At 39.6% G+C, this 27714-nt stretch overlaps 1 protein-coding gene and 1 long non-coding RNA gene across 5 annotated transcripts; one reads left to right on the top strand and one right to left on the bottom strand.

Moving 5' to 3' along the window:
• Nucleotides 1–213: 213 nt before the first annotated feature.
• REEP5 (receptor accessory protein 5) lies at nt 214–27714 on the top strand. Its single transcript, XM_090038382.1, has 5 exons — nt 214–419; nt 590–683; nt 16939–17077; nt 23112–23280; nt 24235–27714. Exons 1-5 carry the CDS (start codon nt 299–301, stop codon nt 24282–24284), a joined length of 573 nt encoding a protein of 190 aa, XP_089894508.1. The 5' UTR covers nt 214–298; the 3' UTR covers nt 24285–27714.
• On the bottom strand, nt 1874–23098 carry LOC149868323 (uncharacterized). 4 transcript variants are annotated; one of them, XR_016441226.1, is made up of 4 exons: nt 18428–23098; nt 15099–15170; nt 4217–5553; nt 1874–2983 (listed from the first exon to the last, which is right to left on the bottom strand). It is a non-coding gene; the product is annotated as an uncharacterized LOC149868323 (long non-coding RNA). The 4 variants fall into 4 exon arrangements; XR_016441227.1 differs by having other exon boundaries at nt 1874–4302; nt 5384–5553; XR_016441224.1 differs by having other exon boundaries at nt 1874–5553.

The raw sequence follows: 27714 nt of genomic DNA, 5'->3' as shown, positions 1-27714 counted from the left end.
CCCGGCGCTGCAGCTGCTCCAAGAGAAAACACCGCTGTCCGCCCCCCCCGCGGGGTCCTGGTCTCTCCGCATTTCCTGCGGGCAGGCGGGGCCGCCCGGCGCGCCGACCTAAGAGGCGTAGGGAAGCAGCGGCACCGCCCAGCCCGAGGCTGAGCTCAAGTCATAGGCCGGCAGACCCCCGCGCTGATTGGCGCGCCGGGCGGGGGCGGAGCCAGGCCGCGTGTCCCGTGACGTCACGGCCGCGGCTGGGCAGCTCGAGGTTCTGCAGGCAGCTGACAGCGGCGGTAGTGGCTCGGTCATGGCGACGCTGAGCTTGCGGCAGCGTTTTGAACGGTTCTTGCATGAAAAGAACTGCGTCACGGCCCTGCTGGAGCGCGTTGAGGCCCGCACCGGCGTCAGCCGCACCTACCTCGCCCTCGGTCAGCGCCGCCCCTCCCCCACCCCACCCGCCGGGCGCTGACGTGTCCGGACGCTGCTGCCATGTACCCGTTCAGCGCGGCTGGTGCGGGCGGAGCGGGGGGTCGTGGAGAGTCGGGGGGGTGGTGCAGGCAGGCGGGCGCGCACTAACGTTGTGTCCGTGTCCCCGCAGGCGTGGCAGGTGCGCTGGCTGTCTACTTGGTCATCGGCTACGGGGCCTCGCTGCTCTGCAACCTCATCGGCTTCGCCTACCCCGCCTACGTCTCGTGAGTGCCCGTCCGACCAAGGGAGAAGGGGCAGGAGGGCGGTGTCCCGTGGGAGCCCCGGGTCGGGGGGGCTTGGGGGAGCCTGTGTATATGGGTACACATGCTCTCCTTCAAAATCATTGCTTGGTGTGTAAAATTACATACAGCTGTTTTGACATGTCTGTATTTAGATGTGTGCCCACATGGCTGGCTGGCTGTGTGTGTGTGTGTGTGTGTGTAAAACACAACCACTCCTTCAAAATCATGGTTGTGTGTGTGCAAAATACATAATTTTACACGCACAACCATGATTTTGAAGGAGCGGGGTGTTTACACACATGCATGCGCACACACTTTCAAACTTGTGGTTTTGTGTGTGTTACATAATTTTACACAAACCCAACCATAATTACAACCATGACTTTGAAGGAGCAGGGTGTGTCTTTTTTTTTGTTTTGTTTTTTGTATTCATGCACACACGGCTTTATTTGTATGTGCATATACATATAAAACCATGTGTTTACACCTCCCCCCGTGTATGAAGGAGCAGGATTTTTTGCAGCTAGATTGCCCCTGGAAACAGATAAAGCAATTCAGCTTGCAGGGTGCCTGTTTAGAGAGCACCTACAGCATTAAAAGAAAATGTAAAGGGAAAAAGTAAAGCAAGTAAGGGGAAAAGGTACCTTTGCCAAAGTCATAGTGACTATGTTGAGTGAACAGCAGGGTAGCTGTTTGGGGAAGAGAGATGTGTGCCTGTACGGCTTCCCTCAGTGGCTGCTATGCTGTTCCCCCAACTTAGTCACCATGACTTTTGCAAAGGTACCGTGTGTGTGTGTGTGTGTGTGTGTGTGTGTGTGTGTGAGTGATTACACACACACATGCACATATGTGTGTGCATATGCGCGCGCATACTTTTGTGGGCTAAAGGTCATTTAATCAGATTCTGTGTAAGGATGCCTGCACATGGCTAGATACAAGGAGAGAGAAAAGCAGGAGCAGGGCTAGTGGGGTGGAGGGCCAGGGCAGTGAGGGGAGGATAACATAACTGAACAAATCAATAGTTGGATGGGGAGATAGTGCTTGTGGTTTGTTAAGTTAAAAAAAAAACTGACCTTTTTCTCCTGCTTTACTAATGGTAGCTATGCATTGGTTGTGGTTTAAAAATGACACTGCAAAATCACAGTCACATATCTGATTTTTAAGCTGTTTAATAGTTCTTGTCACTAGTATGGAAGCAAGGTACACTTGAAGGTTCCCACTCCATTGAGTGTGGTATAAGGGGGCACTGAGCAGGGGGGGAACTGTCTCACTTAAGATTTAGGAGTTAAACAGCAAGTGTGAAAACCTGACTTTTCTCCAGATCCCTTGTGTAGGTATCCAGATGTCAAGATTCCTCAGTGCAGTGATTCTCAACCCATTTAGACTCCAGGCACTCTTGTTAGGCTTTGGTACCCTTTAGAACAGTGGGTCCCAACCTCTTTTTCCTGTGACAAGCTGCTGGAAGCGGCGGGGGAGCTCCTGGCATGTGGCGCAGCTCATCTTTTATGTGTGGCGCCACCAGCATTGCCCTCATAGCTCTCATTTGGGTTGCTACCTGAGGTTGGGAACTGCTGCTTTAGAAAATGGTAGCAAAGTTTTTCACTCCTTTAACTCCAGAAAAATAATACAGCAATTCTTCTATTGCAAAGAACTTAGACCACAGGTCAGAATTTTTGTTTTTTTTAATTGTTGGGTTTTTCTTGTGACTCATGTTTGTGCACCTAATAGTGTTAACATTGTGCGGCATCCCATGGCACCCTAAAAGGATCTTAAGGTACCCCAGGGTGCTGCATCACCCTGGTTGAAAATCACTTGTGTTAATGCTTAAGAAGTCTGTCACTGTTATGAAGTACGTTCTGATTTTAAGCTTTTGAATGTTGTTGGCTTTAATGTGAGTTGACTTATGGGGTTGTATTTGCTTTTAGTAGCAAGAGAAAATGTCTATAGTTGGGAAAGTGGATGTTCTAGTTTAGAGTGTGGTTCCAGATGTTTGGCAGGACACTAATTTAATCTAGTGTCAGTATGTAAGCATTGTATAATGGACTTGAAAACAGACCTCACTTAATGAAAACTGTGCACTCCAAAATAACCAGCTGATACAGAAGTTAGATGTTGGAAGAGTGACTGGTAGCAAGAGATTATTTTAAAACTTTATTTTTGTTTCTGTTTTGTTTTTTTTGTTTTAAATCCTGAGATGGCATGAAGAATTTGTGGGCGTGCCTCCTGTAGCTAGGATCATCAGTCTAGCTCACAAGTACTAAAGTAACTTTAAAATCAATTTCCTGTTCAGACAAAACAAAATATCTTATGTTGTAAATGTTTTTGGAAGTGGATTTTAAAAAAAGCTTCCAGTAATCTATTCATAAAATGGAAGTTTCCCCAGCTGTACTGTGCTTTTTAAAAACTGTTGTTTGTCATTACATGATAGAATTCATGTCTCTCTTTTTTTAAAGATACTAGGCATTTTATGAATATATAAGCAGCACTTGTGAAAATGTTCTCTGGCTAACATCAGGACAATTCCTTGCTGTTTTATAAGGACAAATGCAAATTACATTGGGGTGTTCGTTCTTCCTCTTTTTCTGACATCTGAACTTTGGCTCAGTTTTGGACTTGGACTAAATTAATCCTACCTTCTTAAAACAACTAAAAATCACAAGGTTTAAAACTACAGAGTGGTTTTCTGTACTTGCTCTCGTTAGGGGGTGTTACTTTAGAAAATTACAGACAAAAAGACTTTTTCCAGATAAGTTTAGGTAAATGGTGTTCAGTGACTTGTACTGCTGACATTTAAAAGAACTATTTTCTATCTAGGTAACACTTGATAGCAACTAACTTAAAATATACCAAAACTTTAAAGGAATAGCATGCTTTGTTCATTCTCTAGAATCTATTGGTGGAAAGTGTAACTTGTTGGCGTGTCGCTTTCCTCTTGATGGTCTTACTACATTTTAAGGAAGTCACGTGGGAGTTGTGGTTATACAACATGGCATGTTTCAGTACCAAGTAATTTTACAACATGAGGCAGTCTTTGTTTAAAAGTTTTATAGCACTCATCCCTGCAGTACCTCGCTATTTGCATGTAGCTTATTATATGTGAATAGTCAAATATGGATGTGGAGAATGATTACATGTCAGTATCTAGAAACTGATGCTGAATTTGTGAATTGGTTGAAAGACCAGCTTGCATGTCTTTCAAGGCAGAATGGAGGCAAATCGTACAGAGTCAGTGGCTTTTCCCCCCTTATCTTAAATTTGGTTTTCTTTCCCTTTATAACTTTTAATTAACTCTTTCTCTGTTTACTTCTATGTAGAATAAACATAAGTGTCTGCTTTAGTAAGGGAAAGGGGGTTTTCACATGTATCCATTTCGTGTGGAGTATGGGTGTCCATTGGGAAGAGGCTTTCTCATGGGTAACCTGTACATCACTCTGTCTTGCCAGGACCCTTTTTACTGAGGAGCACAACATGTGTGCCTACATGCAGATACTTCCCTCTTTGCTACAAATTCTTACCTTTCAAAAGTGGAACATGGATGAAAGGGTCCATTGTATTTTGTGCTTTTTCAGTTCACATTTCCACTTCTGTATTTTATATTTTTCTGGATGACAAAAAGATAAGATGTGTAAGAAATAATAATCTTAAACTAAAATTCAGGGAATTAAGTTCAACTTTTGTCAATGTTTGAACAGGCACTTGTTTCTATATTACAGAGTCATTAGAATGATGCCTGTCTGCTGGTAACTTGTAAACTTTTTTCACAACGTTCTTTTCATTCACAGAATCTTATTGGAAAGATAAAGTGTTGATCCTTATTATTTCAGTAATGCTCTGATTTGATTTTACTGCATTCTTTGTTGGACACTTTAAAATAAGTCATGCATATAGTTGGGTCTGCTAATCTAGTTTAAGTGAAATCTCTTTTCCAGGCATCAAAGCGGGGGGGATCCTTTCATTTGAGAGAACTTTCTTATGCTTTCTGTAAGTTAAATCTTCGTGGAAAAGGGGGGAGTCCCAAAGATGGTTACTACAGCATACTGTCCCAAGGTCTTCATTTGACTCTTATGGAGTCAAATTAGCTACATTATTGTTAAAAAAGCAGAACATTCCAAAAGGTGGGAGGGGAGCAGATTCCTCCTGTTTCCTCATCTCTCTGTTAAATTGTTTTCTAGTAGGAATTGGGTCCAACTCCCATTTCCGTGCTATGACTGATTCCATGTTTTAAAACAAGATTGTAGAAACAAATTTAGGCCCACTGCTACAAATGCACACTTTCCTAGTTGCTTTTGTCAAGGGATGGACAGGATGTCCACTTGGACAGCTAGTCCTTTGAGTTAGGAAAATGGGGTATGATTTCTCTGTTGTCTGACAATGCCAAGCAGATCATCAAACATTAACAAATAGAGACCTGTAATGTATATTTTTCTCTTAACCCACAACTGTAATTCTATAATCATAGGATTGTTTCCAGATCCACAGCAATTAATGCTGCCACCCTTCCCCTTCTGTGAGGTGTGCAGACCCCAGACCAGCCCAGAAGGTTGTTTTGATGTGGCCCTGGGTATGGTATTGCACCAGTGCATATAATCAGTCTGTGGCTGGATCTAACACGTAGGGCTGAGCTGGTGTGCTGCATCATACCCATGCACCGTACCTGTGCTACATCCAGTCTGTGGACTGACCTCATGCCACTCAGCTGGCCCATGGGGCAGAGAGATTGGGCACCAGTGCTGTAGATCAACTTGAATTTTGTAAGCTCTTCTACTTGTTTGTAGTAGATCACACTGATAGTGAGGTTTTTAACCATGGAAGTTGGAGGTAAAACTTCTTATATCTTCAGTCAGTTTCACCTCTGAACAAGAAGAGAAGTGAATTTTTCCAGCGCTTAAATAAACTAAGCAGGCTGAATCTAGAAAGCATAAGGAAGCAGAGGAAATGTTGCCAGCCTTGTTTAGCACAGTTCCTCTTATAACTAGTGGTGGTGAACTGATTACAGTAAAGTGCATATATTAGGAAGAAAAAAAATGTAGAGTATTTGGTTATGATTAAGAAAAGCAATAAGAGGGTCTACTAAAATGTCTGAAACTTCCTTAAGGGAGACAAGGTTCTTTGGGTTTATCTGATAACTTTTATTAGACCAAATAAATAGTTGGAAAACATTTTCTTAGCAAATTTCTTAGCAATTTTTTTGTGGTGAGCTTAACAACCTACAGCCCTGAAAATTCCTAAATTTACTTAGTGTTTTATAGTTGCTAAAGAAAAAGGTTGTTCTGGGCAGTAATAGTGCTAAAATCTTTAAAAAAGAAACAACTGAATACAATGCAGTCTTGTGTTCTGGCTTAATTTGCATTATTGTTTTTCTTTATCTACATTTTTGCTACGTAAGTGCTGATTCTTTTATCATCTTCATCTGATAAAAGAGCATAGTCTAGAGAATGGTGTGGCAGGGAGGGGTTTGGGAAAACAGAAACACAAGTTCTTAATTTTGTGGGTTTTTTCATTATGTAGCCCTAAGTAAATCACTTAATACAGGGGCAGGCAATTATTTTGGGCAGGGGGCTGCTTACTGAGTTTTGGCAAGCCATCAAGGGCCACATGACAGTCAGCCCAGGGCAGATAAATATTAATTTTCTAAATTTTTTTAGGGTCCCCGCAGGCTAGACAGAATGGCCTGGTGGGCTGCATCCGGCCCCTGGGCCACATTTTGCTCACCCCTGTCTTAATACCTCTGCCTACACCTTCCATGTCCCAGAAAATAAGGATGTTTGCTATATCTCCTACCTCAGGAGTGCTATAATGACTATATATCACTTTGAAAATATAAAGCATTTGGACATACTGAGAATTAATTTTTTTTCAGCTTTATTTCCTGCTTTTTGTTTCCTTTCGAAGATGCAGTTAAGTGAGTACACTTTTCTCCTAAATCAGCAAATGAATATGACCTATTGCTGGTTCTGAAATTGTATAAAAAATACACAATTGAGGAATTTGTTCACACCCCTCACTTCTAAATTCAGACATGAGGAGATCTGACAGATCTTGCTTTTCAATCATGTTTTTAATTTGTACCATTTTTTTACAGCCCACAATCTAGGGTTATAATGACACTATAGGTGCTGAGAAGTGCATATTAATTTGCTGTATGATTTTTTTAATTTATGGGCCTTTTAGTTCAAGCAGATCACTATCATACTTGAACAAGTCTCATGCTTCCCTTTAGAAGTAATGGGTGGTTAGAAACTAGAGAGATTCTAAGATTAAATAATAGTAAAATTGAATTACTGCTCTTTATTTTCACTGATTTACTGAAATGTTGGCCCAATATAATTGTCAAGTGATGTTTTGACCCTATAAGCTCTCAAAGTTAGATATAGTGATTTGCTTCATGGAAATGCAAGTTTCTCTGGGTTTAAGAAATGCTTGTTTAGTAGTATGAGGGAAAATCTTGGCAAAGGACGACAGGACAGTCCCCCCATTCTTAGGGAAAGAAAAGTGCCCTGCGATTTGTGCTGCTACTGTCAACAAACTACTGTATTGTTCTGATTTGTAGGTTCACCTTTTTTCATTCCTTCTCAAAAATGATATAATTCATAGTCTACTTATACTACATGGGGTCAGCTTCATAATTGGAGCAGTATGGCATTGTTGTACAGGGCAGGTGACCCTGCACAGCAGCTTTACAGGTGCTGTATGGGATCATCTGCTTTATTTTGATATTGCTGAGTGATGGGCTCTGCTTGATGGGGGCAGGGTTGCAGTTGCTGAATGAACCAGATGGCCATGGCCTGGGATCCCCTTGGTTTGTTTTGCTGGAGAAGAAGGTAGGCTGGCTAGGAGCTCAGGAACCTTGTCGTATCAAAGCTTCCAAACTCCTGTCTCCATTGCAGAGAGCTGGGAAGCTCTGGGTCATCAGCTCTGAGGCAGTCTCTTAAATTTTAAATATATAACAACGTTTCACTCTGCCAGAATACTAATTAGCTGCATGTGCTGCTTGCCTCGCATTTCTAGACGCAGTCAAATATGACCTCATACCCACGTATAATGATGGCAAAAATCCAAACACCCACTTTCTCTTTCCCTACATCCTTCTAAACCTAGGACTGCTTGGATCAAGGGTTTTGACTGTAAATGTCATTAAGTCTGAAGAACTTGAGTTGAAATCTGGGCTATTGATCAGAGCCTGTTTTTTGTGTAAGTCTATAAACAGATTCTACTTCATTAGAAATGTTTGTCTTGATACAGTATTTTGGACAGTGTAGTGAACCTTGAGCAAAATTCCTTGTTCATTTTTTAATTTTAGAGGAAAGTTGTTTATATAGAAACCCTACTTTGTACAAGTAACAAGTATTGTTTACATTAGGGCAGAATGTTTATCAGAAAAATGAAGAATTAAGTGATCAGGAAATAAGTTTTCTTGGAAACATCTGCTTCAGTACTCTGGACAAGTATAGGCAAGTCTGCATTTCTTTCTGGTTTTTTTCATGCTAGATGGTCCATTATTTTTCTTTAGGTTTGAAGAATGTACTAGAGGCCTGATCCTGTTGAATTTAAATAGTGTTGTCATTGATCTTAACGATAGGAAGATTCTCCCCTGCAAATCTAGAGACCAGGGCAGTAATTGAACATGAAATGCAGTTTTATCAGTCTTCTCTGAAGGAATAAAATTAGCCCTTGCAGTCACAGAGGAAGTAAAAGACATTGGTTTCACATGACTAGCTAGTGGCTTCCTCCTGCAGAACTACAGTGTTGGTACCTCTGCTGAAAGGATGACACACTTATTTTTGGCTCTCTGCTAGATAAGTGCTTGCACGCCATATCTAATTGGCTATGGTACCTACCAAAAGGCAAGACCAGTTGGTTGATTTCTATTGGATAAATTGAATTGAACCTCATTACAAATGTGGATTTGTTGGCTGGGTCTAGCAATCAGTGCATTGGTACCAGTGCAGCCTCTCATATAGATAAATTAGGTTGGGATTACTGGACCCCTCCCTGGGATTTCAAGTCATGTTAAGCTCCACTGATGCAAAAAGTGTTTTTGCTTGGCTGTGTTCAGTCAGTTCAGGGATCAGTAAAACTACATTCCTGACTAGGATTGTGGTAATTTTGTTTTAGAAAAGCCGTAGAATGGCTGTCAGTGTGGCAGGTTCTCATGATGGAGAGGAGCTACTGTGCAGAGACTCAGGAGTTTTGGAAGAGACCTCCATCCCAAATCTAGTCTTCTGCACAGAGTTCTGAATTCTCCTGGGTAGTCAACTATTCCGTGTCTCCTTGAAAACTTCCAGACTTCCCCGGGAAGCTTGTTCCGTTGTCTGAGTCTTCCGATAAGTATAAAGATTTCTGTGAGACTTGATCTAAATCTGCTTTGCTACAGTTTAAATCCACTGCAATATATCTTGCCTGCTGTGGCAAGGGAAAACAACATTTTTCCACCACCTTTGTCAGCCTTCAAATACTTTAAACCTATCATATCTTCTTTTTTTAATCACCTTTTCTCCAGATCAAATCTACTGGTTCTTTCATCCTTTCTTCCATATGGGTTGCTTTTCAGTCCTTTTATTACTATTGCTGCTCACCTCTGGATCCTCTCTAGTTTCTGTAATATTTAAAATGTAGTTCCTGAAAACACAGTATGCCAGGTGAAGCCTAACCACTGCTAAGTAAAGTGATAGTCATCTTCTCTGCATATGCTTCTATTAATATAATCCAGAATTTCATTTAATACTGTTTTCTGATGGCATTGAAGTGCTGAGTCATGTTTATGATGTACCATAATTTCTGAATATTTCTTGGCAGTGCTGTTATGAAGAAGGTTATCCTTTTTTTTTTTTTTTGTCTGCATTTTATTTTTCTTCCCTTGGTGTACCATCCTTATATTTGTCTTTGGACACTTCTTGTCTGCTGCCCAGCTTTTCCAGTTTATCAGGATCCTCTAAATTTTTAATTCTATCCTCCAAAGTGTTTACAGCTCTTCTCAGTTTGGTCACCTGCAAATCTGATCAGTACTCAGTCTGTTCTTGCACCCACGTCCATCTCGGTTCATCTTCTAGTAATTAGTACCTGACTCCATGTATGGAGGCTTGTTGTCCTCTCCTGACCTGTACCTCCAGTAAACTTATCCAGTGCCCTTTCATATATGTATGAATTGTGAGAAGGAAGATGGCAGACTAATTTTTTTTTCTTTTTTTGTGGGGAGAGAGGGATAGTGCATCTGTGTGGCAGAAAGTGGCTTTAGATGATGTCTTGAAACATGGTGTTTTTGGTGACAGGCTGAAAGATTTAAGGTTAAAGTCCAAATTTGGTGTATGGAGTAAGAAAAAGATCAGACCAGTGAAGAAGATGTAAATGTGGGTACTTCCTGCATAGAAGCAATGTCACTGTGATTTTTAGGTGATTTACCAGGGATAGGATGAGAAAAATGGAAGAAAAGATGGCATTAGAATGGTGAGGCCGGTCTAACACAAACTGCGGGCTGGATCCGGCCACCACGCCATTCTATTCGGCCTGCGGGGCCCCTAAAAAAATTTAAGTTAATATTTATCTGCCCCTGGCTGCCTGTCATGCGGCCCTTGATGCCTGCCAAAACTCAGTAAGCGGCCCCCTGCCCAAAATAATTGCCTGCCCAGGTCTGACAGTAGAGTTCATTATCAATCATGTACAGATATCTGGCTACTTAAAAGCAAAGTGTTTAAGATTCAGTTTTGTTGCGCCCCGATGACCGGTGCACCCTTGACCTGCGAGCCTGGGTCGGCATGACCGGCTTGGTGCGAGGAGGGATTTATGACCGGACAGGTGGGTGTTAACGGCGAGCAGGAGTCAGATGATTTAAAGCATCATGGTTACACGGAAAGTTTATTTTACTTATGCTACTGATGTAGTGCAGTGTAGGCAGAGGAGTTGATTACTGAGTTACAGCATGCAGATGCTCTGTCACCCAGTGATTACAGTGGGTTGCAGACTTGATGAATACAGGTTTCAAGCAGGTCACACAAATTACTGTGGTCTGCAGATTACCAAGAGCTCTTGACGAGAAAGACAGACGAAGATAAGACGAGCCAGCAGAAACGGGGTTATGCCAAAAGAAAATAAACCAGGGTGGGGAGATGTCTGTAACTGATCAGATTACAGATTGTGTCTCCTGGGAATGCTCCGAGATCTCCGCTTTGGGCGGAAGTTCTTTCAAAGTTATACTAGGCAGGGTAGCCAATTACTACACGCCAGGCATGAATAATTAACAGGTTGGCACTTGTGCTTTCTTTGTTTGCTCAAGTTTCATGCTGGCAGCCTATCCTTCAAGAAAGGGGGGGCCTTTCTTTTAGTTTAGGTGGTACTGAGCCTGTTTGGTCACAACAGGGTAAGCACGACACATTATTCTGATCTTACAGTTTCATTAAAGTCTGCTAATCTTGTTACTATAGGTACTTTATCTTTCGTGCTGGGCTGTCAAGGTTAGTTTCTCTCTCGTATGAGAAGCTCAAGTGATTTAAAATGAGGCACAGACAGGGGTGTGTATATGCAGCACTGTTAATACAGAGGGATAGACTACAATTGCAGAATTTGTTGTGTTAGCCTCTGACCTTTTGCCATCGGCATCTGAAATGAAAGACTTTGATCTTTGACAAGTTTCATACATCATTTTGTTGCAGAAAGCTGTAGTTGATACTATGAAACTGTAGGTTAAAAGGTGTGGGCAAGACTTTAACCAGAAGGATTGCATGTTAGGGCATTTTTGGAGTAGTAGAGGTAACAATAAAAGTTACTGAAAACAATTGGGGGAAAAGGGTTGTACCACTTGTACCAATGTTTAGAATAGGGCTTCCCAGCTTCTGAGTGCTTGGGGGTCGCATGCTTCATGGGCTGTGCTAGCAGTGGCTGCATTACTGAGGGGGTGGTCAGAATCCCTTTTGGGTGCATGCTGCAAGGACACCTCAGCTACACTGCAGCATGGTCTCCTGTGGCTGTTCCCTACCACCAGCTGTAAGCCTGGCTCTACCCTGAGCGCTTTGCACTGTGCCTGCTATGCTTCGCCTGCCCCCTGGGGGAGGAGAATGGCTGCTGTTGCAGCTGGAGCAGTAGGGGAAGTAGCAGTGAACAGGAGCCCAGAGGCCATAACTCAACCCTTTGCAGGCTGCATGCAGCTCACAGACTGCCATTTGGAAGCTATTTTAGAATGTGGTAAGATGATTCTCTCTTGTTCTTAGGACATTTGAAGGAAGGGAAGGTCTGCATGATAGCTTCTCTTTCAGAGTGCAGATTCACCAGTGTTCATTACAGTAGCAATACAAAACTCTAGAACTCTTGGTTCAGAAATGATACCTTTTATTAGAACAACTAAGAAATCGCAAAAAAAAAAAAAATTCTGCAAGCTTTCGGGCACTCATGCCCTTCCTTAGGCTCAGGGAAAATTAAAGATGGTAAAAAGTCCCCACAATAAAAAATAAACTTCATTTTTGCACAGAGGAAGCTGAAGGTGGAAGTCTGTTACTCTGGGTCCATGAGTGTGTCTTTGTGAGAAGTTCTTTGAACAGGCTTGCACCTTCAGCTCCCTCTGTGGAAAAAATGAAGTTTATTTTCTACCTGTGGGGACTTTTTACCATCTTTAATTTTCCCTAAGCCTGAGGAAGGGCATGTGTGCCTGAAAGCTTGCAGAAAGATGTATATATTTTTTTTTTGCAATTTCCTAGTTGGTCTAATAAATGGTATCATCTCTGAACCAAGAGTTCTAGAATTTTGCATTTCTTTTTGTCTCAGAACAACAGTACTACCAAATACAGTACAGTAGTGGAACACAAATTTTATTTACTTCATGAGAGGTATATACAGCACATTTATAGGCTCTTCATTTAACAGGGAGGTAAATACACAGTAAGTTACAGATATCAGGCCTTTTAAAGCCCTCCCATTTGTGGTTGTATTTCATTTCATAGTGTTATAGTGAGGAGGGGGATAGCTTTATAACAATGCTGCCACTCAAAGTTTTCTTTTCTGAGAAGGAATGTGCTGTCTCTGATTGGAACATATTTTGGCACCACTTTTTTGAAATGGGGAAGGGCTAGACAGATTGGAGAACCTTTTTCCTTTGGTTAGTTGTTATTTAGAAAATTCACACTCTTTTGGTATTGATTCCTCCCCCACACACACTTTTTGTGCATGGTACAAGAAAGCTTCTGATCTAAAGCTGATACCTTCTTATACCCAGTACTAGACTGACGACATGGAAATGGAAAGCAAAGCATATAAGCTTTCATATTGGAGACATATATGGGAGACATGGAAACTGATGTTTTTCATAATATCTTAATTCTATGCATCTCTTATATTTTATTGGCATAAGGCTTATCTTGTATGCAGTATAAATTCTAGGCTTTTGAGTAACTTTTTTTATATGACCTCTGGCAGTAATAGTTTCTCAGTTCCATGCCTTATACTTGTAACCTTTACAATTGTTAAAGGTTTGTCTGTTGTTCATAGACACAAAAGGGAAGTAAGTACTTTTGTGGATTGTTAACTCTAATAATAATAATAATAATAATAATTTATAACATTAGAGGTACATAAAGCTTGAAACTTTTTTTTTCTGCCAAACTGATTTTCTAGATCAGTTCAAAGTGGACCACAGAATTTTAAGTGTGTTAACTGAACTTGGTAACTTCGGAATACCATCTACAATAAAGAGTAGGTCATAGGAAAACAATGTAGAATAAAGTCTAACAATTACTGTGGTACAAAATAGAATTGAAATTTTGAGGTGTAAAAAGAGAGTTGTATTGTACTGTAAACTTACAAAATTCAGTAAAGGAAACATTAAAATTAGGGTCCCTCTGGGATGTTCTTGATTCTGCATTGTAACAGAAAATGCTGTTGAGGAGCAGTATGTTTTTTCAGAGACCATTGTCTTTGTGCAACACTAATGTAAATGATTGCTTGAATTCCTAAATCCTAGTTAAAGTCCATAAAATTGAGAGAGTTTTATGTTTGGAGGAGTTTTGTATCCAGATGGATCTTTGTGCTGTGACATGGCATGTCAGTGTTTTAGCAGCTTGATGGGGTTAGGGGATAAACTGGCAAGGAATATATTTGTAGTCTTTTAATTTTTTCCCTTAGTTTATACCTTGTGGGTTTTGGGTCCTTCCTTCCTGTTTGATTTCTAATAATACTGATTTTATAGGTCTTTACCACAAATGACTCATCTGTTCTCTCAGCATACAAATAACTATTGCAACAAGGCAGTCTTTGACAAAATGACACTTGTTAAAAGGTGGTGTCAGTTTTGGTGGTATTGCTCTATTGCTAATAATTAATGATCTGACTTCATCTCTAATTTTTATCACTTGTTAATGCAGATGTATATTGAGTATTCTACTGTCTTAATTTTTGTTCAGATAAAATAATGAATGTACTTTAGTTGCATAGAATATTGTAAAAGGGTAATGGTCTCCTATTACAGTACAGAAGTAAAGTTCAGTAAAGACATATTCAGAAACAGACGCTGAAGAGAAAAGAGAGATCAACTTGTAAGTTGTTTCAATACAAATACCCAACCTGTTCTAAGTGCAATGAAGCTAGTTCTTATGTACTATTAAAATCATACTTACTCATAGACTGGTTTGCTTTTGACGTTAAATATAGTGGATTTGGAGTTTTGTGCAACAAAACCTGTTGCCACACTTTAAATATAAGACTTATTGGTGCTGTCATCCTTATGTATATTTTATGGTGTATTATTTTCATCTTGTCCTTAATTTAAAACAAGCTTACTTTTTAAAAAAGATCTATCAAAGTGTAGCATTTTAAAGTTATATTATAAAAAAATCAGGTAGATTTCTATCCATTCCATTTATGAGTCAGCAGCTTCTTGAATGACCATACATGAATATTAACCAAAAGAATTTAGGGATTTTTTTAATCGCAAGCAACGCTTGTGCAACAGCTGCCAGGCCTATCAGTGATGAAGTTCCATGTCTTTAAGTCTTGGAATAACTGTTGTGCTTGTTTTACTTGGAAAGAAGTGGTGGATGAAAATGACAGACTTGTGAAAAATTGTGTATTTAAAATACAGATCTACACTGGCATTGGCCTTTAATAGAGCGAAGAACTCGCTCATGAGGCAAGACAGTCTTACAGGGTTTTGTTCTTTTTAACTTTTCCAACCTATTGCTGAAAACTAAAATTACTAGTGACTGTCCATTTTTATTTGATCTTACCTCTCCTCCCCCTGCCACATATTGTTTGTTTTTAGTTCTACATTGCTGGCTCTCTGTACTTACCAGGAGCTAACTTTTGCTTGATACTTTGGGGCTGTGGCAGACATCTTTGTAAAGATTGCAGATGCCAATCCTTCCTCTGCTCCCTCCCCCTGTGGAATGTGTCTTGTAGCATCTAGATCAGACTACTTACAAATGAGAGGGATCTGATGTTGCCTCTTGCAGGGTAGAGAAACCTCCATCTGAATTTAGTGTTGCATTTCAGCTGAATAAACAGAAAAGTAGTAATCCATTAGTATAATAAACTGCTGCTTTTTACTGTGTACATAATTACAAATAAAGCTGCTTTGTTCTTTTGATCCCTTTATCACTGATGATAAGGTTCCACTGTATATACTTCTAGGCACCTAATTGTATTGGCCCAGCCCTTATCTATATTTTTATGCACATCTGCTACTGTACAGTACAGGCTTCAACAAAAACACTTGTTCTCAGGAATAAGTTAATTTCCATTTTGCTTGGAGGAGCGGGAGAGAGCAAATTGTCCTCTCTTCCTCCTCCCTCCCCCCAGTGCTTTCAAATGGTACAGGGGCTGCTCCTAAATTTGTAGCAGGGCTTCGGGGAAGGTTCTACCATCTTCAGGCACTCAAATTGTGGTTTATATATTTATTTTGCATTTTAATTTTGGATGCTTACTTTCAACCTAGGTTTGAGCCTTTAATATTAATGTTTTCAAGATTTGTTTCTCTCTTAAGTAATCAATTAGAAACTCATTTCCCCCTGAAAATGAAAGCATTAAAATACTTATGATAAAATTGCAAGAGTTGGCAGTGCTGTCTCCTTAGGTATCAGGAAAATTGGCTATTTTACTTCTTTAGTTTGAGTGGAACATTGTCTGGAGTGTTTGCAAAAATCTAAAACAACATAGGCACTACATAAATTTCACCCTATTTCAGCCTTATGTGTATACCTATTAAATATTTATTTAAGTCAGATCAAGACCTCTGTCTGTCAGCTTTTCGCTTTGGGGGGCCCTCCGTTCCCATCCTTTTCTTTTGGTTTAGTACAGGCATACCTCGGAGATATTGCGGGTTCGGTTCCAGACCACCGCAATAAAGCGAGTCACATGAATTTTTTGGTTTCCCAGTGCATATAAAAGTTATGTTTACACTATACTGTAGTCTATTAAGTGTGCAATAGCATTATGTCTAAAAAAAACAATGTATGTACCTTAATTAAAAAAATACTTTATTGCTAAAAAATGTGAAGTGAGCAAATGCTGTTGGAAAAATGGCGCCGATAGACTTACTTGAGACAGGGTTGCCACAAACCTTCAATTTGTAAAAATTTGTAAAAAACCGCAATATCTGCGAAGCACAATAAAACAAGGTATGCCTGTACTTCTGTATCCTTCCACCCATTGATATGTCAGCATTGTTTTTCCCCAGGATAGTTTTCTGGTACTCTATTTGCACAGTTCAGTAGCTTACTCTCTGAAAGGAGGGCACAAACTCCAAACTAAGTTGGTTCACACTGACTTCCATCTAAATTTCTCAATCACTGGGTACTAAGTACCTCCCAGGTACAGTCATTCAAAAATAAACAAAGGCCTAGAAACTGTATACTGTCCCCCCTAGGAACAACCCCCATGATGTTGAGAGTTTGGCTGTATGGATATGTAAAAAGTCCTGTTGCTTTCTCCCTACTCACAAAATAACTATAAAGTAAGATTGTTATAAACAGAACTAAGCGCTGGTGAATTGTTGGTGTCTACTTATAATCCTTTATCACAGAGTTGTAAGTAGGGGACACAAAAATGCATCTGTAGCCTTCCAATATACAGAGAGACTTTGATATTCAGTTTGTGGGTGAGCTGGCTGTATGAAAGGAAAGCTTCAATCCATACAAAGATAAATTAAAGTAACTGAGAGGGGTAACAACAGCTCCTCTTCTCCCTGCACTGTCCCCCTTCCCTCCCCAATTATTGTTGCAATGAGAACTGTTGCTACTGACCTATTCTGCTTTCCTTTCAGAATCAAGGCAATTGAAAGCCCCAACAAAGATGACGACACACAGTGGCTGACTTACTGGGTTGTTTATGGAGTCTTCAGCATTGCAGAATTCTTCTCTGATATCTTTCTGTCTTGGTTCCCTTTTTACTACATGCTGAAGGTTTGTTTCCCCCTCCAATAAGGATTTTGATGGAACTAATTAATATCTTCTGAAGTGGTAAATGGTAGTAAGATTTTTTCCTGTTAATTTTTAAACCACTTAGCATTGCAGTTGACTTGGTGCTATATGCTAACACTTTCTTGAGGTTAGGGGAACAATGAAGAGGAGGGCAGGAATTCTTGCTGTCTAACACCGTAAGACTTGTGTCAGCATGTACTCATGCAGTAGACAGGTCTTAGGGATATGTCCAAGTTTACAGAAGTAGGGGCTAGCAGGAGCAGAGAGGTCACAATGAAAAGTAAAGTGTCAGCTTCTTATTGTGGTCACTTGTGGAATGGAGAGGGTAATTGGAGGGTAAAGTTATACATTTTGGATTATATGGCTTCATTTGTCCCTTTAAATATTCTTCCCTCCCCTCCACGTACTATATACCTTTTTGTTTCTAGTTCTACGTTTTGAAGGTTATTTGTACATATCAAGCAGAGTCAGCTCAGGGTACTTTGGGGCAGTGACAGATATCTTTGAAAATATGGCAGGTGCTATCCTTCCCTGCATGCACTGCCCCCCCTTCCAGGAATGTGTCCCATAGCATCTAGATCAGATCTTTACAAATGAAAGATGGATGTGATGTTGTCTCTTGAAGTTGCAACACCTTATCACTGAAGTATCTCTGCAGCCTGCACTTTGACTACCAAGTGGAACCTGCTTAAAATACTGTAGGCATTCTCTGCCAATCGACTTAACTTTCTGAGTCAGCTTTAAAAAAACCGCATTGCTTATGCTCAACAAAATAGCCAATTGCCATGTGCCCTGAGAGGCAAAGGAAGCTGCAGCTAAGGCAACTGCATTTGAAGTGCAGCAGTTAATTGCTATGTATTTTCTGGATTGGGTTCTCTTTTTCTCTATCCCTATTTCATCCCCTCATTTGCACTTTATTTTTGTAACAACTAGTTGCACGATGCTTAATTCTAAGAAGTTAGCCCAGTAAAGATTCATAGTAACAGTTACAAGTCAGTTGTGCAATTTTAACTACTAAGATCTGATTCTCTAGCATCTTCCCCAGTATATGTTTCATTTTAAGGCCCACGTGTTAAAACCCTCGGTGGAACAGTTCAGCTGATCCAGGATAAAGGTTCACAAGGAAAGAATGGTAGATGCATTGGATATTATTCTATAACTTAAACCAGGCATTTGACATACAGGGTGTGATTGACAAATTCTGATCTAGTCTTAAAAGTAGCCAGTTCTATCTTCCTTCCTTTTTTTTATTTTTTTTCTTGAAAATGAAGATTTATTTTATAATGCAACAATCTTTTTTCAATATTTTAAAGTTTAGGAAAAAATAGTTACCTTTGGAAATGTCATGGAGACTTGACATCTCATCATGAGGAACAGCTGAGAACCAAATTTACTTCTCCCATGTGTAGATATTCATTCATAACTAGAACTGGTCATGATTTCAATATGGTCCCATAAGTAGTTTGCACTTACTTGTGAACTTATTTCAGAAGTTTACAGCATTTTTATCTTAATAAAGAGACACTGACAAACAGAAAAGTTCAGAGAAGACAAAATAATTGGACTTCTAGAAATGGTTTTAAAAAATGAAGTACAGCAAAAGCTGTGTTATCTGGCACTTTATCAGCCAGAAAGTTCCTCTAACCAGCATCTGAGGGAAGCAGCAGAAGCGTAACCAGAAGTCCCACTTCAGTTTCACCGCCATAAGCCGAGTTCTTCTTCATCATCACTTCCTTGGCCCACAGCCTGAGGCAGAGCAGCCTGTGTGGGCCCCCTCCCATCCACTGGCACACTGATGCCAGGGAGTGCACCAGATGGTGCATATTTGATTAATCGGCATCCCCCATTCTCAGGGGATGCCGGATAACAGAGCTTTTACTGTAAATATGTACAGTCTATCAAAAAAACTTGACTAAAGGACATAAGCCTAAAAACAGCTAAAACGTATACACATCCACAAAGGGTCCATACATCATTGCTTGGTGTGAAATTTAAAATCTTTTTGTTGAAAATCAAGAGAGCCTTCTGGCAGTGAACAACTGTATTAGACTGTGGAATAAATTCCCTGCAGGAGAAGAAAGCTCATAGCCTGGAACCTCTAAACTAGATTGGGTAAAACAGTGAAAAATAGTTCTCTTCTGTTCCTGCGTCCATACTTATATGAGAGAAGCTATGTTCTGACCTCTGGCTGAGTGAGGTAGTTGTCATCAGATCTCAGTTATTTCAAAATGTTGTTCAGTCTGCTGCTATGAAATGAGGTAGGTCTCTATCTGAAGATTTCACTATGAAACGCTGTTAACATATCACCATGTTGTTAAGGTTATAAACTATTGAAATCCATTTCTCAAACCACCTGGTATCTCGAGGCCTGCTGAAGAGACTAGGTGAATGTTTTTTAACCAGAACTGATGTTTTGTAATGAGCACTTGGTGTTCCATGCTTTTTTATAAAAAGCACGTGAAGTATGCACATATTTGCTATAAGCCAGTTCAACATAGAGATACCTGAGCTAGCTTGGGCATCAGGAGCATTCTGGCTTTGGCGTACCTCACTTGCTTCTCTGCTATATTCATCTAATCTTAATTAACAGCCAGAGTTGACCTGATTCTGAGCTCCACAATGCCACAGCTACACTCCTACCACTACCTAAGAGAGAATTTTAAATCTAGCTCTGACAGTTGTAAGTTACACTGCAGTTACCTGTGTGGCTATACAGCAGACAATCTAAGAGTGCAGCAATGATGATCTTTTTTTTTTTTTTTTTTTAAATGTACTCTATGAGAACGCTCACTTTCTCATTACAAGACAGCTGGGAATATAGTCAGGCAGCTGTATGGCTCTCATGACAAAACTTTAATGTAGCTTGTCCAGTTATTTATAGATTTATCAGTCTGGCAGTTTCAAATTTAACATTTCAGAACACAAGACATTTTATATATCAAATGCTAGCAAACTCTGAAAGCAAAATACAGTTCAAATTTAAGCTGTCTTGGAAATGTATCTAATCAACTGCAGAAAGCTTATTTCAACAAATGTAAAAATACAAAAGGCTATTAAGAACAAATCCAGAATTGGGAGGGATTAAATTCATTTGGCCAACCAGAAAGAGGGCTGAAATCAAAGCAACTAATTTTAATCTTAGCCACAAGAAGGAAACTTAAAATTGTTTTCACTTTAGCCAGAGAGAAAGTTGGACTTGGTGCAGGGGGATTTCCTACAATTAAAGAGTTCAGTTGTGGAGGAGGGGGAGGAAGGGGGGGTGGGGGAGAGGGAGAGAGTGTGTGCGCATGCATGTAGAGAGACGAGTGAAATAATTTTGTCTTTGAATAGTTTAAGAAATATAGTTAATATGTTGGAGGCAGAGAAGTATAAGATGTAGTGCTGTCTTTTATAAAATAGACTAAATAAACAGTCACATGTAAATAGGAGCTTTTGAAAAGAACTGTTCAACCCTTTTATTTTCTCTGACAAGTTTAACGAGACTTACTGCAGTTCCATTTTAATTGCTTATTAGCACCATATTTGTATTACCTCTGAACTTTATTTCTTCAAATTTATTAAATGCTCCAAAACTGTGGGCAGATACTTTTAATCATTTGCAATTTTTAAATGTTATCTTCAAAGACTTCTTCCTACTGTTGGGGAAAACTAAAATCTCTTTTCAAGCCAGTTTACCAGCAAACTCCTATCTACCACAAATTAGAATGTGTAGCACTTAGCTGGTAGTAGTATATTAAAAAGGAGAGTTCAAAATGGCCTAGGAGCATTCAGTAAAAAGAGTTATTCTCCCTTTTTGAGAGAGTCATGCTCCAACTAGGTGCCTAATTTCTTAATACGGTGTTTTGGATTTTGCCTTTACTGAAAAAAAGAGTGTGGCTTTAAAAAAATGCTAGCTACCGCTGCCTAATAGAGAAAGAGATGAGTAGTTCTTGTCCCTCAATTCCTGTTTGAGATAAAGTACACCCTAGATGAGGCATGCAGACTTGACCATAATGATTTTTCACTGAAGAATAAGCCTGGAGGAAAAATAGCAAACTATTTCCCAGGAACTCCCTCCCTCTCCCCCCATCCCCAATTCTTGTAGCAAATCCTCAATTATAATTTTCAGAATCAAACTGTTGTGGTGACAGTTTCTGACTTAAAATAATCTTCAATTTAAATTGTTAATTTATGGGCTTTGATTTCCTTTCCTTGTATGGATCAAGCTGCCATTTTAAGCTCTTCAATATTACAGCAAACAAAGCATTCGAATACTCAAATCGTTATTCTCTTTTGCTTTTTTTCCTGAATGAACACTACCTACCATAAATCAGTGAAGTTTTTCAATCTTAACTTGAGCTCTCAACATTGCCATAAGGAAGTTGGAAGAATAGCAGCAACAAAGTAGAGCAGTGGCATGACTGAGTATAACCTAGTTCTGGTAGTGTGGTTGCAAAGGTAGCTTTAAATAGTGCTTTGGTGTGATGTCAGATACTAGAAACCCATCTGTGAAGAACTACATAGATGACTCTATGCTCATGAGGGGTCTTCTACATCCTGCCAGGCTCTGGAGGTGCTACTATGAAATACCAATTTTTTGGGTTGAGCAGCTGTTCTGTTTTAGGCAGAAATATTAGCACTGCCAATTGATAAACTTACCTAAGATGACCCTGCTTTTTAATTCCTTATATATTTGCCATACTTTAGCTGCTTGGACTGAAATTTTCTATTTTGGGTATCTGCATCCAGTGCAGGGTCTTTTGGAGAGCTTCAACTATTTCTGGCAATAAAGATAAGGGAAAATGTTTTGGTTTTTTCCTTTTTTTTCTTTTGCTGCTTGTTTACTCTGGAGCAGGGATGTGTAACCCTCTGGTAGAAGGAGTAGCCTTTGTATCAGGGGTTTATATTGCTGGTACTGGAAAAATGCCTACATTTTCCTGGATTTTTTTTTTCTTTGAAAAATCTGCCAGCACATGCTCCATAGAGACTTCTAGAGTTTAGCCTCCAAGATTTCTAATTGGAATGTATTGACCTGCAGAGTTGAAGCCAGATTCTTTTTCTCTCTTAGTTTTTATAGCTGTTCTGTGTTAGGGCAGGTCTAGAACAGAAACTAAGGAACATCACTTTCCTGTCCTTTGAATGGCCTGTATCACATATACACCCAAGCTACATGGAAGAGGAAGCTGCTTTGAATAAAAAGGACAAAAGCTGAATCAGGAGAGGAAATAGCATTTGATTGGGAAGGCATGGGAGTCTGGAACTGGTGGGGAGCTTTATAAAGAGCAAGTTTTTCTGCACAACCCTTCTTCATCTGTATAACAGGTCTATCCTGAGCACTGAATTTGTAAATTGCTTACTGGGTCATACAACAAGTCCTACTGAAATGAGCAGAACTCTTGTGAATTATAGGCAGAATTTGGCCCAGTTTTAGTTGGTAATATAAAAGTATCTCATTTAAACAGTTTATCTTTTTTCTCAGCACCTCAGTGGAAAGGGAAGTCATTCCTAGTGCCTGAGTCAAGAGAGACTTTTACATTACTAACACTGGGCCAAATGGACTCATTACCCTCATTTTATAGCTAAGCAACTGAGGACACAGAAACTGACTGGTTGGCTTAAGTGCAGGTGTGGTGAGTATAGGGTTATTAATGTGGAGAGAACGCTTTTAATGTAAAAAAGAGGGAACCTACCTTTTTAATATTCATACTGGTAAAATGTACTTTTCCCCCTCAGTATGCACAGTTACACCAATATAAAGGTGCCTTATAAACGTGTATCTTACTGGCTTCTGATCTGGGTATTAAGTTTTATCAGTACGTGCACTCTCTCTGGACATCTGTGCCCTCACAAAGGGCTTTGTTTTGCTTTACCTGCATTGTGTAGATGGAGTACTTCAATGGTTGCATATGTAAAAAATAAATAAATAAATAAATAAAATTAAGTAACCTTCAACTTATTTTCCAAATGTGTTGGACTTGGGGAAAGAACTCAGATATCTCGAGTCCTACATCCTCTTGTGCTTTCTTGTTCCATGCAGTGCGGTTTTCTGGTGTGGTGCATGGCTCCAAGCCCTTCCAATGGAGCAGAGTTCCTCTACCATCGAATTATCCGCCCTTTCTTCCTGAAGCATGAGGCTCAGCTGGATGACGTCGTAAAAGATCTGAAAGACAAAGCTGCAGAAACTGCTGATACCATCACTAGGGAAGGTGAGGCCAAGACTGAAAAGCCTATAAAAAGAATTTGCAATTTTACCTTTCCAGTATTGCTGTTTTAGGAAAAAGTCAAGAACATTGGTATTGTTAGATGCTGCTTTTCAAGATACTAGGGTTGAGGGGGACAGTGTTGTTTGAATGGGGAAATTAAGTCTGAAAGTCCAAGAAAGAGGCATGGTGCTTCAAGTCTGCTGTTTTTTAGAGCATGTTAATGCTAAATGGCTGTTAGCTTGCTTGAACCCCAATCTAAGGAGAGGAGGGACCTCCTGGAAAAACAGCTGAAGCATCTTTGGACCGTAAATCATATTGTCACTTGAGATTTCCCTTTATTACCTAATTTCCCCATTTTTTGTCTATTTGTACTTACGTGTGACCTTTACTAGGAAAACATACCTGGTGTTATATACAGTATCAGTTATAAAATAGATAACTTCCATTTTCTCTACTATTTCTGTTCTGCCTATTGCCTATGTTTTATGCCTATTCTGTTACTTTCCTCCTCTTTCATCTTCCTTTTGTTTCCCATCTTTAAATACCTTTTTAGACTTGAAGAGTTATATATATACATCTTTTATATCTTTACCCCTTGCTAACACTATCCCAGTTCCACACCATTTGACTAGTCTGTTTCTTGCTCTGGATTTTATTGTAGAGTTACAAAATATACATCTACTTTAGCATACTAAACCCAGTTTTTCATTTTAAATGGTACTACTTAGACTTATCACTGCTTCCCTATAATATAAAGCTTAGGATTCTGCTGTTAAGGTTATAGTAAATCTCATTTCATTCCCTGATTCTCTTCAGGTAGGTTTGGTTGGTTAAATGTTGTCCTTTCACTGGAGGTGGGACTTGAGTCTTTTATATCCCATAGCAGTAAAGCAAGTTACTTCTAGTATGATAAAAGTTAACACTTTTTTCCCCCCCTTCCCCCTTTCCATCTTACAGCCAAGAAAGCTACAGTGAATTTACTGGGTGAGGAGAAGAAGAGTACTTAAAACAGTTAACTGGATGAAGAAAGTTTCCCTCCCCCTCCCCCATCACCTCCTTTATAAAGCTTGATGTTACTGGGGACTATGGTATAATTTTAACAATGTTGCCTTGGAAACATTTTTGATATATTAGGGGAATGTGTTGTAAGTTTTGCTTACTACTTTGCTGTTGTCTGTATGAAAAGTGAGCATTTTTATTTAAATGCAGTGCAGTGAGCAGCATCTAAAGCTTATTGAAAATATTTTATTAGTCACTGTGAAGAGGAAGATCTTTCAGTAGCTTCCTCTTGCAGTAAACATAAATAAAATTATATATCCCACAGGCTCTGCAACTCAGTTTTTCTTTATGCATGCATTCTCTGTAGTTCTGTTAACATTTTAACTGTGGTTCTTCCTGTAATGTACAACCCTTGTATGGGAAAAAATGTTCCGAATGCATTTTCATGCATATATTTACATATACAAGGACTAGTTATCAAAAGAAAGTGTTTTATGATACCTCCCCACTAACGAAGTTGTAAGTGATTTAAGCTGAGTGCAGTAGGCACCTGGTCACAGAGATTCTGTGTTGCACATGTGTGTGTTCTTAAATGAGTAGAGGTTACACACAGAAAAAAGTACTTTGGTGCCAGTGACCAAATTTATACTGGTGTGAAGTTATTTGCCAGAAATGGATGCACTGAATTGATTGTCTAAGGTGAGTAAAGCCTAGCGTAGTCCCTTCCTTGTTTAGTTAATGCAGCAGGCATCTAAAACTAAGAATGGAGTGCCTTATAAATAAATTGACTCAGAAGAAAAGAAAAGGTACCTTTCAATGAAAATTAGTGCTACTCTAAAAATTAACTAAAAACTCCTGCTGAGAGTTTTACAGCTGGCACTAATTATGGGGATTGACACTTGCCTTACCATTGTTCCCATCAGCACCTTTCTCCATTAATTTTCCTTGCTGTACATGTTGGCTGCATACAGGGATGTTGCTCCTCCCAAGCTTTGTAAGGGAATGCAGTCCCTCTTGTAGGGAGTAGTAGAGTTGTCTGGGTTGCTTGATTTGACAGGACTGAGAACATGACCAGACTTAGAAGGAAGAAAAATTACAATTCATTAAGCAGAATCTGATCCCATGATCTTGAGCGTACATGTACCATGGTACCTCCAGTGCTGAACCTTTTTTCATAGCAGTCTCATGCTACTTCAAACAGTACTGCAGTCATCAAGTTTGTTACCTTCCCCACTGACACTTCCTTGGTGTTCCATGTTTTAATTATAAACAAGGAAAAGCAAAATGTTTGATATTTGTGGGTCAGTCTACATACCAAAGAAAAAAAAGGCTTGCAAATCTGAATCCTCTTATGAAAAGGCTTTTCTAAATTTTCAGATGTGAGTGTTGTGGCCCCAAACATTGTTCCCCAAGGATATTGCCAAGGGGTGAAACTTACCTGTGGAATACAAAAGTCTTCTCAAGTTACTGCTGCATCTTGAGGGCAGGATATTTTCAATAAGCTTCATAAAATTTAAAGCTAAAAGGGATATCAGTAAACTTCTGTTACTGAGAAGTTGTGTGTCTACTACTGTGTGACGAAGCAAAAAGGCAAAGCCTGTACTTTGAAGGGACAACTTGAAATAGCATGATGCACCCCCAAAGAAGTATATCATGCATTTTTAAGGCAAATCACTTTGTTTTTTGACAGCTCTTTGCTACAAACTGACCTACATTAAAAAAAAAAAAAAAAAAAAAGTGTTTAGTTTTGGAGCTGCGGAAATGAGCAAGTAGACCAGTTCTGTAGCTGGATTATTCTGCGAGTGACCTGTGTCCTTATCTTGCTGGTGTCTTAGAGCTGTGATAGGGCTGTTGAAACTTCCAGAGCAGTTGGGTTCTTGCTGTACTCTTAAGGATTCCTCAGCACAGTTTTTAGATGGGAAATGCTCCCTTGTGTTCCAATAATGTTAAATGTAAACACTCCTTCCATTAATATTACAGTGCCTCCTGTTTCAAAACCTCTTCCTGGTATTAATAAAATATGAATGGCAGGTGAAAGCTACTCTTTAAATTGCTGCAATCTTTTCCCTTATTCTATCAAAACAGAGTCTGTCCTGTTTGTTTCTGGCCAAAGGAATGGTACTGCAAGACTGGAATTCAGCTTAAGTTAGGAGCATTGCTAATGGCTTCAGCAAAAGTAATAGCTCCTTATTTGGTTTTGGCTTGCTCAGACGGACAAGCACCATTTTACAGAATGAGGGAAGAGCAGGGGTCAAATCAGTCTTTCCCTGGGATCAAGCACAGCTGTGGCTTAACAGCACAATGCAAACTTGGATGGAATACAAAAAGAAGCAACATGGGTAATTTAAAAAGGCAGCATTGAAATCTAGACAAATAGCTATGACCTATTGTCGCTTAGACAGTAGGAGGAAAAAGCTTTAGTAGGGATTTAAACCCTAGATTTGTGAGAATCCACACCTTTTAGGACCATGACTCATTTTAATTTATTTTCATAAAGTGCTTAAGATGCAAAATTACATCAGCTATATACATGCCAATCAGTTGGGCCAATGTAACTTAAATTTAAGTGCTCCTTTTTTTCTTAAGGATTTATAGTGAAGTGATAGCCCTTTGGCTTAGTACTCAGCATGATACAGGTAACAAAGTGCTGTCTAAGCAAACTGTACTCTGCAGGGCTATTAAATACTATTTCTATTGAAAAGAAGGGGGGAAATAAAACTAGGGGGTTAACAGAATTCCCATGATTAACTAGATTTCTTAAAGGAAGCTTGAGAATACAATTCCCTGATTCTCAAACCAGTCCTCAGTTCCTCTTCTGAAATAGGAGACTTTTTTTACTGAGTTTCACTCTAATTATGTGAGATGAAACCCTTTCAGGTATCTGCTAGAGTAAGCTTCCCCTTGTACCTTAAAATTATACAGAACTAAGCAGTTAGATGTTACATGTATTTTACAACACTATAACACTTTTCAGAGACCTGCATTATTGCAGCAAATTTAATGGATTTTTTGCACTACTTTAATATAGCAGGATTGCAGATCAGGTGAAAAAAGCACTGAAAGCCTTAGTGGTACTTGTAGGTGCTGCAATAAATCAAAGTGAGTCTCTGGAAAACTAAGCTTGAACAATTAGTTAAGTCTGTCAGGCCCTGGAGTAGCTGTAAGGATTATTTTGAAGGGCTGATTTAAGTTTTAAGTGATTAAGAAACTTACTGGGCAGCTTCTTCAGTTGTGCAAAGGAAGAGGAGCTGTTCATTCCTGCAGCAACCAATCTGTTCCTTGCAAATAACTCGACTAGGCTGGCCACTCAAAACAACTATTTTGTAAGTCTCCCAACAACTGTTTAGGGAAAAAAAATAGTATATCTTAGTCAATGTCTGTACTGAAGATGTAATGTACTAAATAGAAATGGATACAAATAAAAAGAATCTTACTGTC

This window comes from Crocodylus siamensis, chromosome 3, assembly GCF_052110815.1.
Source record: "Crocodylus siamensis isolate JL-2025a chromosome 3, ASM5211081v1, whole genome shotgun sequence".
Taxonomy (NCBI): Eukaryota; Metazoa; Chordata; order Crocodylia; family Crocodylidae; genus Crocodylus; species Crocodylus siamensis.
Note: the sequence above shows the minus strand (reverse complement) of the source record. Positions and strands in the feature narration are given on the sequence as shown.

Bases quoted from the DNA above. Each gene is read 5' to 3' on its own strand.
- REEP5 (XM_090038382.1), top strand. From the start codon at position 299: ATGGCGACGCTGAGCTTGCGGCAGCGTTTTGAACGGTTCTTGCATGAA. The intron at 420-589 runs GTCAGCGCCGCC...GTGTCCCCGCAG, and splicing joins CCGCACCTACCTCGCCCTCG to GCGTGGCAGGTGCGCTGGCT. The intron at 684-16,938 runs GTGAGTGCCCGT...CTTTCCTTTCAG, and splicing joins GCCTACCCCGCCTACGTCTC to AATCAAGGCAATTGAAAGCC.